The sequence below is a fragment of the Tamandua tetradactyla genome, chromosome 2 (assembly GCF_023851605.1).
Source record: "Tamandua tetradactyla isolate mTamTet1 chromosome 2, mTamTet1.pri, whole genome shotgun sequence".
Taxonomy (NCBI): domain Eukaryota; kingdom Metazoa; phylum Chordata; class Mammalia; order Pilosa; family Myrmecophagidae; genus Tamandua; species Tamandua tetradactyla.
In genome coordinates this window covers 106720554-106732778 of record NC_135328.1, presented here as the reverse complement: position 1 = coordinate 106732778, position 12225 = coordinate 106720554, and the positions used below count along the sequence as shown (strand labels likewise).

Genomic DNA, 12225 nt, shown 5'->3' with positions numbered 1-12225 from the left:
ACTTTTCAGAAGAGAAAATACAAATGGCTAAAAGGCATATAAAAAGATGCTCAATGTCACTGGCTATTAGGGAAATGCAACTCAATTACCAAAAAAACAAAACAAAACAGAAAAAAGACAGTTTTGGGAAAGATGTGGAGAGAGTCACATTTATTCACTGTTGGTGGGAATGTAGAATGGTGCAACCACTCTGGAAGGCAGTTTGGTGATTCCTCAGGAAGTTAAGTATAGAATTGACATATGATCTAGCAATCCCTCCTAGGTATATATTCAGAAGAACTGACAGCAACACAAATGGACATTTGCACACTGATGTTTATAGCAGCATTATTTATATTTGCCAAGAAATGGAAACAGGCCAAAAGTACATCAACAGTTGAGTGGCTAAAAAAGCTGTGATATATACATATGATGGAATATTATGCAGCTACAAGACAGACTAAAGTCATGAAGCATGTAACAACATGGATGGACATTGAGAACATTATGCTGAGTAAGATTAACTAGAAAGAAAAGGACAAATATTGTATGGTCTCACTAATATGAATGAGTCAACTTTGAGAGTTGAAGTTAAGAACACAGGTTATCAGGAGATAGAAAAAGCATAGCTATTGGGCATTTGATGCTGAAAAAGTATGGAATGTTCAACAGGACTGATTGTAATGATCCAGAAATGGATAGCACAATCCTATCTGATAGTAGTAGAATAATATAAGTACATTGAATGAAGCTGAGTGTTGAGTATGGATGAGGGAGAAGGGCTGGGGTCACAAAAGACACCAGAAGGAAAGACAGAGGTTAAAAACTGAGACAGTATAATAACAATGCCTAGAGTGGACAATGATGGTGATTAAATGCACAAATATAAGAATTTTTTTTGCATGATGGAGAACAAATAAATGTCAGCACCACAAGGTGTTGAAAATGGGATGGTATGCAGGGAAAAAATACAATCAATGCAAATGAGCATCTATAGCTGACAGTAACATTGCAATATGCTTCCATTGAATATAATAAAGGCAATATGCCAAAACTACATGTCAAAAAGCAGGGAATATGGGGGAGGGGCATGGATCCTTTGCAGAAGAAAAGTAAATGTTCTCATATAGATTGTGATGGCAAAGGCATGGCTATGTGATTATACTGGAAACCACTGATTTTTTACTTAGGTTGGATTGCACAATGTACATATAAAACTGTTTAAAGATGAACAGAGAGATACAAGTACTGGAGAAAATGTGGAGAAGCTTCACAGTTCATAGGAAAGTAGAGTGGTACATCACCTCTCGAGGGTAGTGTGGCTCCACAGAAGACTAGAGATGGGTTGCCATATGATCCTTCAACCACATTGTTAGGCATATATTTGGAGGAACTGAGAATGGGGACACGAATGAACATTTGTACACTGGTGTTTATGGCAGCAGTGTTTATGATTTGCAAGGGATAGAAGTGGCCTAAGGGTACATCAACTGGGGAATGGAAGAGGGAACTGTGGTGTATGCATACAATAGATTACTGAGTGGCTGCAAGAAGGAATGAAGTTGTGAGGCATGCACGTAGGTGAATGAAACTTAAGGAAAGCATGTTGAATGAAATGTCAGAAACAAAAAGACAAATATTATCATGCCTCACTCATATGGAATAACTATAATATACAAACTCAAAGAATTGAAGTCAAGAGAGTGGGTTATCAGGTTGGACCTATTGCAAAGGTTCTAGATTGTAAGCTCTTACAGCAGTCACATCTATTCCGGAGTTGTAACTGTTATTACTAAATTCTGAGATGCTGAGATATTTGTGTATAACCTGGTCATCCCCTGGAACTTCAGGTATTTGTGTGAAATCCTGAGAATCAGAGTTAGAGCTCTACAGCTAAGAAAGTCAGCAGCACCCCATACAATAACTGTTTAAAAAGTTGAAAAAAGTGAAGAGACTTTACTAGAGCTATGAATGAAAGTGATCTGGATAAGACTAAGGTAAATCAGAATAATATTTTTTCTTTTTTTTATTAATTAAAAAAATTAACAACAAACAAAACATTAAGATATCATTCCATTCTACATATATAATCAGCAATTCTTAATATCATCACATAGTTGCACATTCATCATTTCTTAGAACATTTGCATCGATTTAGAAAAAGAAATACAAAGACAACAGAAAAAGAAATAAAATGATAACAGAGAAAAAAAGATTATACATACCATACCCCTTACCCCTCGCTTTCATTTACCACTAGCATTTCAAACTAAATTTATTTTAACATTTGTTCCCATTATTATTTATTTTTATTCCATATGTTCTACTCTTCTGTTGATACAGTAGATAAAAGGAGCATCAGACACAAGGTTTTCACATTCACAGAGTCTCATTGTGAAAGCTATATCATTATTCAATTATCATCAAGAAACATGGCTACTGGAAGACAGCTCTACATTTTCAGGCAGTTCCCTCCAGCCTCCCCACTACATCTTGAACAACAAGGTGATGTCTACTTAATGCATAAGAATAACCTCCAGGATAACCTCTCGACTCTGTTTGGAATCTCTCAGCATCGACACTCAGTCTCATTTCACTCTTGCCCTTTTGGTTGAGAAGGTTCTCTCAATCCCTTGATGTTAATTCTCAGCTCATTCTAGGTTTTTTCTCAGTCCCTTGATGCTGAGTCTCAGCTTATTCCAATTGCATGATATTTTGAATAAGGAGTGAAAGTTGGTTTGTACAAGTTAGTATGATGTCCCAATATATCCCAGAATAATTTGGACATAGAATAAGAAAGTATTTGCAGTCCCCTTAGGGGAAAAAGGAGGAAATATGAAACTCCCTCACCTGGGAAATTCCTGATATTCTCACAAGTAATGGTGACAACCAATTTAATAGGCCAAGCTCTCAATGGTGGGTCTCACTCCTATGAAACTTATTCCTGCAAAGAGAAGCTAAGCCTACTTATAATTATGCCTAAGAGCCACCCCTGGAGAACCTCTTTTGTTGCTCAGATGTGGCCTCTCTCTCTCAGCCAACTCAGCAGTTGAACTCACTGCCCTCCCCACTACATGGACCATGACTTCCAGGGCTATAAATCTCCCTGGAAATGTGGGAGATGATTCCTAGGGATGAATCAGGGCCTGGCATCATGGGATTGAGAAAGCCTTTTTAACCAAAAGGGGGAAGAGAGAAATGAGACAAAATAAAGTTTCAGTGGCTGAGAGAGTTCAGAGTTGAGAGGTTATCCTGCAGGTTATTCTAATGCATTATATAGATATCCCTTTTTAGTTTATGGTGTATTTAAGTGGCTAGAGGGAAGTACCTAAACCTGTTGAACTGTATTCCAGTAGCCTTGCTTCTTGAAGATGATTCCATAACTATATAGCTTTTACAATGTGACCATGTGATTGTGAAAATCTTGTGGCTGACACTCTCTTCATCCAGGGTATGGAAAGATGAGTGAAAAATAAGGACATAAGTTATTTTAAAATATGGGGGGGGGGTAGGAGAGGGGTAAAAAAAATTGAATAGATTGTAATACTAGTGGTAAATAAAAGGGAAGGATAAGGGATATAGGATGTATGGGCTTTTTCTTTATTTCTTTTCCTGGAATGATGCAAATGTTCTAAAAATGATCATGATGATGAATACACAACGATGTGATGAAAAAATTGCATGCACTAATGAACTATGTGATGGTGTTGTGAACCTTCAATTGTGTACTTTGGATGGGTAGTATGCTATATGAATATATCTCAATAAAATTTCATTAAAAATTACATGTGGCTTGCATTATATTTCTAATGAATAGTGCTGATAGACCACTTTGAGATTCATAAAAAAAATTCTAGCACTGGGATAAATATCTTAAGACCACTTCCAGGTCAGTTTGGATCATCCACATGTCTAAGCACTTTCCAGCTCAGAGTACTTTAATGCATTCAATTAATATAATGGCAGTAATGTTTATGTCAGTGAGGATCAGGAAAGCAATATAAAATTGTTATTGATCACTGGCTCCAAGCTGGGGACCTGTGTTAAAGACAAAGGTAAGACACATTTATTTGTGCTTTGGAAGACTTGGTCTGAAGAGGCAGACCAGTGACAAGTAAACAATGACAGAATGTGCCACCTGGGAAGCAGGAATGCTGACTGCTTGTTCACAGTTGTGTTGACACTGTCTGGCCTATACTGCTGGATAAATATTTGTTGAATGAATAAATGGGTCAATGAATGCACAGAGTACTAAGGGAACACAGAAAGGAGGGGTTAGGGAAAACTTCCTGGAGGAAATGCTGGATTAGAAAGTGATAGCCAGGGGGAGCAGGCTGGAGAAGGTATTTTGGAGGGAGAAAAGAGGGCAAGCTGGCCTAAATTTATAGAACTCATTACACCTGGAGTAGAGAATGGGTGAGAAGGCGGTGAGAGATGATGCTGAACATGAGGAGTGTGTCCATGGTGAAGAGTCTCCTATGCAAAGCCATTAAGCTAAGATTTTTATCTCAGAATCAGTGAAGAGGAATTTTAAGTAAAGGAGCAGTGTTATCGTATTCATTGCGTAGAAAGATCTATCTGAGTGCATAATGAAAGGATGCTGTTTATTGGGTGGCTGATACTACAGGGGGGAAGACCAATTAGAGAACTGGTGAATAATTCAGGCAAAAAATGATGAATCTGAACTAAAGCAATAGACCTAGAAGACCAAGAGAAGGGAAGTAGAGTTAGGTGACAGGGCTTGACAAATTGCAGGGGTTGAGAGAGAGGGAGGAGCAGAAGGCGATGCCCAAGTTTCTGTCCCAAGTAACTGGAGAGTTGGTGGGGAAATTTACCAATTTATGTAACACAGAAAAAAGTGGCTTGCAAATGGGTGATGTGTATTGGAGAATAATGTATTTACACTTGAAGTTTGAGGTATATGCTGGGCATCCAAAGTAGAGTTATTCAGCAGGCAATTGAATGGATAGATCTGGAGCTCAGGAAAACCATTAGGGAAAGTATATTTGAGACAACATGATATTATGGGGGCACCATAAAGGTGACTATGGAAGCTACCTTCAACTTGAGGATGGCTCTATTCACATGCACTTAGGAAGAAGTTAAGTTATTTTTGAAATAGCATCAGGAGAGTGTTCAGGAAGGTCAGCCTAGCAGCTAGATAGCAAGATTGGCTGATGGTCTCTGCCCAAGTATGGAAATAACTGATCTCTCATCTTGTTATCTCTTCTCCTTGGATTTTCTTTGTAGTCAATCTACTGCTCTGACATGAATTATTTTGGAAAGGTGAGGGAGCAAGATTAGAGACAGTCTGACAGATTGGGAGTAATTGTTTCATCCAAAAGTTTTAAGTGCCCCCCAAAAAAAGAAAAGAAAAAGAGGAGTCTTAAGTACACTCCACCCTACCACCAGGCATTTGAATTAGGAAAATGAAACTGGTCAATGAGCAGGTATAATACTCTTCTAAGAATTTCTGTTGATCCATTAGTGACAATGCACACAAAAAAATTACACATTAGTTCAGGTTCTGATATGACTCCTTCACTACAATCATACTGAAATGATAGACTAAATATCTAAATAGAAAACCAAAAAAAGAAATAGGTGGACTTAAAAAATAAGATGAAATTGCTTCAGAAGGGGAATAAAAATAATAATAATAAAAAAATGGTAGTCAGTTTCAAGGCACTTCCCTGCTCCACTCCAGGCCTAGAATTGGGCAATGGTAGCTTGGAGTTCAACTTCTCAATTTTAACAGGAACTAAAAATGCTTCTTTCATATAAGATCAGGTCCAAAAGCTAGGTTTAGATCTTAAGACGGGAATTGGGGTGGGACTTTCTGTGTACACAGTTATCACCTCCTGAACAAATTTCAACTGGTTGGGTTGCTATGGAATCTATATTACCATCAATATCACTTCTAGGAACACTGAAAAGCCCTGTTTCTGGATTGAGTCCCTAGGTGTGGAGCAGGGATAGAGTTAGCTGAAAAGCTACCAAATCATCAGGAATGAATAGAAAAGGAGAGCAGGGCAAATGAACCTAAAACAAAACTTTCCATTCACAAGGAGTCTGAAACCAAAATTCTAAAGCATATACATGCAATGATTGTTAAGAAAAAGAGCAAACACAATCAGCAACCAGAAGGTGCCTTTACTTCAGATAAAAGTAATTTCATTGATAGTTTGGTAAAGACTTTAAAATCAGAATTTTAAGATGCCAAAAAAAAAAAAAATGAAAAAAGAATCCATAAACACAATAAATTATGAAACACAACAAGAGGATATGAAGCAGAAATAGATGAAGAAGAAACAATTAGAAATCTTAAAAATACTGTCATTGAAATTAAAAGCAAAGATAATAAGAGATGAGCTGAACTTTAAACTGGACACAGAGAGGAAATTAGGGTGCTTCAGGAAGAGAATCCTGAAGACATAACCTAGCATAAATCATAGAGAGTAAAAGAGATAAAAACACAAAAGAGAAGTTAGGAGACATAGAAGACAGACGAGAAACTCTAAAATATATTTAGTAGGTGTGCTGGTTTGAAAGTGTTGTGTACTCCAGAAAAACCATGTCCTTTTTTCTTGATTCAATATTGTAGGGTGGAAGCCTTTGATTAGGTTGTTCCCATGGAGACTGATCCACTCAATTGTGGGCATGACCTCTTGATTAGATTACTTCCATGGAGAGGTGACTCGCCAAATTGTGGGTGTGGCCATTTGACTAGATGGAGATGTGACTGTGCCCATTAGGGTGTGTCTTGATCAGTGTACTGAAGTCCTTTAAAAGGGGGAACATTTGGAAAATGCTCAGAAGCGACATAGACACTTGGAGAACAGTTACTTCAGTGCTGACAGAGACATTTGAAGATGCTTAGAGTTCTGACAGAGAGCACACATCTAGACATGGACATTTGGAGATGCAGAGCCGAACAGACATCACTATGAGTCAATAAACAAGCCAGAATTGTGTCCTGGAGGACCTAAGCGAAGGCCCACAGATGCTTAGAGAGGAAACCACTGGAATCAGAAGCTGGAAGCAATGTAACCAGGAACAAGGAACAGCAGATGCCAGCCATGTACCTTCCCATAAGACAGACATCAATATCCCTTGAGTCAATTTATCTTTCTCTGGATGCCTTAGTTTGGACATTTTTATGGCCTTAGAACTGTAAACTGGTAACATAATAAATTACCTTTTTTTTTTTTTTCTGTATGGGCAGACACTGGGAATCGAACCTGGGTCTCCGGCATGGCAGGCGAGAACTCTGCCTGCTGAGCCACCGTGGTCCACCCATAAACTACCTTTTTAAAAGTCATTCCATTCCTGGTATCTTGCAGTCTGGAAGCATCAACAAACTGATACAATAGGAATTTCAGAATAGGAGATTGGAAGGAAGGACGGAGAAACAATATTTTCAAAGAGCTAACAGGTGAAAAATTTCCAGTTTCCTTAAGAGCTTTAGGATTTATTTGTGTTCTAGTTTGCAAGCTGCCAGAATGCAACACACCAGAGATGAATTAGCTTTGATTAAAGGAGATTTATTTAGTTAATATGTAGTTCTTCAGAGGAAAGGCAGCTAACTTTCAACTGAGGTTCTTTCTAATGTGGGAAGGCACAGGGTGATCTCTGCTGGCCTTCTCTCCAGGCCTCTGGGTTTCAACAAATTTCCCTGGGGTGATTCCTTTCTGCATCTCCAAAGGCCTGGGCTGAGCTGAGAGTGCTGAGATGAGGTGTGCTGAGCTGCTTTGGCTGTGCTACGTTTTGAGTTTTCTCATTTAAGCACCAGCCAATTAAATCAAACATCATTTATTGCAGCAGGCACACCTCCTAGCCAACTGCAGATGTAATCAGCAACAGATGGGGTTCACATGCCATTGGCTCATGTCCACAGCAATATAACTAGGCACCTTTGCCTAGCCAAGTTGACACCTGAACTTAACTACCACAATTGGTGTTCTGTATATTCATTCATTCAGCAAACACTTAATGAGCACTTATTATATGACATACTCTGGACTAGGAACAAGGGATATGAAGATAAATATAGCACAATCCTTGCCCTTTGGGGAGCTCACAGTCAGTAGGAAAAATGGACATGGTTAATTAAAATGCAATGTAAAAAGTGTTATGATATATCTTCCTAAAATTAGGAAAATATTTAGTAATATAGGTCATTAAAATAGCAATGTAGATTTTGTAAGAACTTTCTACTTGATATTTTGAGAACATCCACAGTTTTGACAGCTGATCAAATGGTGTCTAAGTTAGTGCTTAACATTTAGAAGTTAAGAACTTTGCTATCTGAATTTGTAGATTTTTTCCTTGTTGTCTGAATTTTAAATTGGTTTATGAAACTTACAGTGCAAACACAGGCTTTACAATGATTATGCAGATACTTTATTTAAATATGTCTATGGTTAATCTGATGAAGATATCCATTTTTGGTGGTTCTAAGAGTATTGCTTGTTTTCGTAAATAAAAAATAATTTAAAAAAGTGTTATGCTAAAAGAGTATATTGTAGAATCAAGAAGAAGATAGGAAGAACACCTTTGGTAGCACTAAGAAGAGCTTCAAAGGAGGTGACATTCAATTACCCAGATGACTGGGTCTTTGAGAGTTCACTAGAGTGATGTTTTCCAGGAAGAGGAAACACATGGGTCAAAGGCTGGGAAGCTTGAAAGAGCATTACATACTTGGTGGCTGCAAGGGGTTCGTTCTAAGTGGTTTTATGTTCTAGAGTATATATAAGGAGAGTTGAGACATGAACTAAAGGGGTGCATTAGTTTGCTAATCTGCTGGAATGCAATATACTAGAAATGGAAAGATTTTTAAAAAGGGAGTTCATTATGTTACAAGTTTACAGTTCTAAGGTCATAAATATGTCCTAACTAAGGCATCCAGAGAAAGATACCTTGGCTCAGGGAAGGGTAATTTGAGAAAGCATTTGGCTACTGCCTGCTGGTCCTTATTCCCGGTTTCATTGCTTCCTGCTTCTATTCCAGTGGTTTCCTCTCTAAGCATCTGTAGGCTATCACTTGGCTGCCCCAGGACAAAACTCTAGGTTTCATCTCTTAGGTTAACATCTGCTGGGGCCAGAGATTTCTTCTCTTTAGGCTCTGGCTATTTCTATGAATCTTTGCTTAGCACCATGCTGTTTTTGTCTCCATCTCCAACTCTACATCGGCTCTGTAGCTTCTGTTAGCTCTGTGCTCCCTCCAAAATCTTTCACTTTTTAAAGGACTCCAGTAAGCTAATCAAGACCCACCTGCAATGGATGGGGTCACATTTCCATTTGACCAAAAGGTCACATCACAATTGGGCATAGCCACATCTCTGTGGAGATAATCTAATCAAAATTTCTACCCTACAGTATTAAATCAGGAATAAATGGAACATTGCCACCACAAGATTGGATTAGAACTAAAAACATGGCTTTTCTGGGGTACATAATTGCTTCAAAGTGGCAAAGGGGCTGACTGGGGAAAGCTTTTAATCATCTTTTAAAAATGGAAACTATTTAGTGAGTATACTGAAGTAAAAGATTATTGAAGGACAGTGAGTAAATGCAAAAAAAAAAAAAAAAGAGAGAGGTATACAGTGATAATAAATGTGACAACTCAGGATCATAAAGATGGGTTTTCCTCCCTGCCACCCCAAATTGAATGTAATGTCGATCAATATTCAAATAATTGCTGATGAAAAGTGACTGGTTATTTAAATTTATATAGAAGAAGAGCTTAGACTAGCCAAGACACTTTTGAAAAGAAGAACAAGAGTGTGCCTTACCATCTCTCAATATTTGTCTGGATTAAAACATTGTGGGGATAGTTCTTTCTTAAATATTGACAAGAATTCACCATGATTATCTTTTTATGGTAAACTATGGAGCAAAATAAGCACACGTGAATTTTATTTTTTTGCATGGGCAGGCACCAGGAATTGAACCCGGGTCTCTGGCATGACAGGCAAGAGCTCTGCCTGCTGAGCCACCATGGGCCACCCATATGTGAATTTTAGCATCGTTGTGCAAGATGGCCTGGGGTTGGGGGTGGCAAGACCAGAGTTGGGGTGACATGCTGGCTACTTTAAAAGACTGGCTAAGTGATGCTAAGAACCAAATATGAGGATAGTGAGATTAGAGAAACAGATCTGATTAGCACAATATTTAGGAGAGGAATCAGCAGACCTTGAAGTTTACCTTTGTTGGAGGTTGAAGGGCTGGACAGGAAGTGAGGAAAAGATAAGATCCCAGCATACTTCAAGGTATCAAACTTGGCCAAATGTTTGTGTGGTGACTCCATCAACAGAAAGAGTGAACAGCAGACTACTCTCAAATATTTAGATAATAGAGAGACAAACAGGTGAATAGATAGACAAAAAGATAGAACAGCAAATGTGGCAAAATGTTAAAAGTTGATCCTAGTTACTGGGTGATGATGGGTGTGCTGTTTCGAAAGGATGATGTACCCTAGAAAATCTATGTTATGGTTCTGATCCAATCTTGTGGGAGCAGCCGTTTATTTTAATCCCTATTCAACAATGTAGGCTGGAATCTTTTGATTAGATTTTCTCCACGAAGATGTGATTCCATCTGTTGCAGGTGGGTCTTGATTAGTTTACTGGAATCCTTTAAAAGAGGAAACATTTTGGAGAAACTTGAGAGCGAGAAAGCCACAAGAGAGCCATGAAATGCAGGGGAGCCCATGCAGTCAGAAACCTTTGGAGATGAAGAAAGAATATGCCCCTGGGGGAACTTCATGAAACAAGAAGCCTGGAAAGAAAGCTAGCAGATGTTGAAAGAAAGCTAGCAGATGTTTTCATGTTTGCTATGTGCCTTTGCAGTTGAGCGAGAAATTCTGAACTTTGCTGGCCTTTCTTAAATGAATGTAACCTCTTGTTGGTGCCTTAATTTGGACATTTTTATAGACTTGCTTTAATTGGGACATTTTCATGGTCTTAGAACTGTAAACTTGCAACTTAATAAAATCTCCCTTTTAAAAGTTGTTCCATTTGCTAAATCGCATTCTGGCAGCTTGCAAACTAGAACAGTGGGGTATACTGGACTTCTCTATAAGGGTTTTATATCATTTTTGCAACTGTCCTGTAAGTATGAAATGATTTCGAAATAAAAAGCTCATATAAAAAAAAGAATGAATATGCATAGGAAGCACAAATTGTATTTATTTTGGGATATGTTGATTTTTAAGGAATTTTTCAGGGATATACAAATAGGCATCTATATAGTAGGAATGGAACTTGGCAGAGTTTGAGGCAGACGTCTTAGGTAGGTGCTAAAGTATTGGGAATAGATGAATTTCCCTAAGCAGAATCTAAGTTCAACCGATAAAGAAGGAAAACAGTAAGAAGAAGGCATTTCATTGAGATGATGCCTGTATCTGGGCTGGGAAGAGGGGAGGATCTCAAGAGGCAATAGTGTTGCAGCAGCAGTCCAGGTTAGGGGGAAGAGGCAGAAGCCGAGAGAACAGAGGTGCTGATGCTGGAAAAGATGGTGATAAGGTTAGGAAAATAGAAGCCCCCAAAGACTGAAGGGAAAAATGGGCTCAGCCGCAGGGAAACCTTTTCATTTTTCCATTCACAACTGCAAAACGATAGTTACCTGCTTACCTTTACATTTATTGCAAGTTGGATGGCATCTCTCACAGGTCTGTGTGCTTGACTCTGCAAAGTAATGCTCGGGGCAGGTGCGATGGCACTCTCCTTTGGAGCGGAGCAGAAAGAAAAACGGATCACAAGACAGGCAGTCCGCAGGCTTCGGGCCCAAGCATGCCTTGCAGCTCTTGTTACACCTCTCACACCTTCCGGTGGTGTTTTCTGCATAATAGCTGAAACCAAGGGGGAAACAAAGTCTGAATACTAAGCTTGCTTCTAAGTTGGATGTGGTGGGGAAAACAAAGTTAGTCAGACAGTGTTCATTTACGAGTTGGGTGACTTTGGACTCATTACTTAACTTTACTAATTATTAATATCTTATCTGTAAACTGCGCTTTGCAGTCCCTCCCTGATGTTGGATAACACACATGAAAGGACCTGGTACTTATCACACACGAAGTGCCTCAGTAATTGTTAGCTCCCTTTGGCTTTCGCCTCCCATTTCTTTCTTCACTTTCAAAAAGCAGTTAGGGCAGTGCCTGACATATTGTAAATAATTAATGCATGTCAGTGGTAATTATTAATTCTATGACAATTCCAAACAATAACCTTACAATTTCAAAGCTTTA

The 12225-nt window shown here is 38.6% G+C and overlaps 1 protein-coding gene across 2 annotated transcripts in view; it reads right to left on the bottom strand.

The window, feature by feature from the left end:
* PCSK5 (proprotein convertase subtilisin/kexin type 5) overlaps positions 1-12225 on the bottom strand; it is a 441103-nt gene that overhangs the window by 26691 nt on the left and 402187 nt on the right. For both annotated transcript variants that reach the window (XM_077148451.1, XM_077148452.1), the window contains exon 35: positions 11612-11829. In XM_077148451.1, the coding sequence (XP_077004566.1) occupies positions 11612-11829 (218 nt within the window). The remainder of the gene's footprint in view (positions 1-11611; positions 11830-12225) is intronic.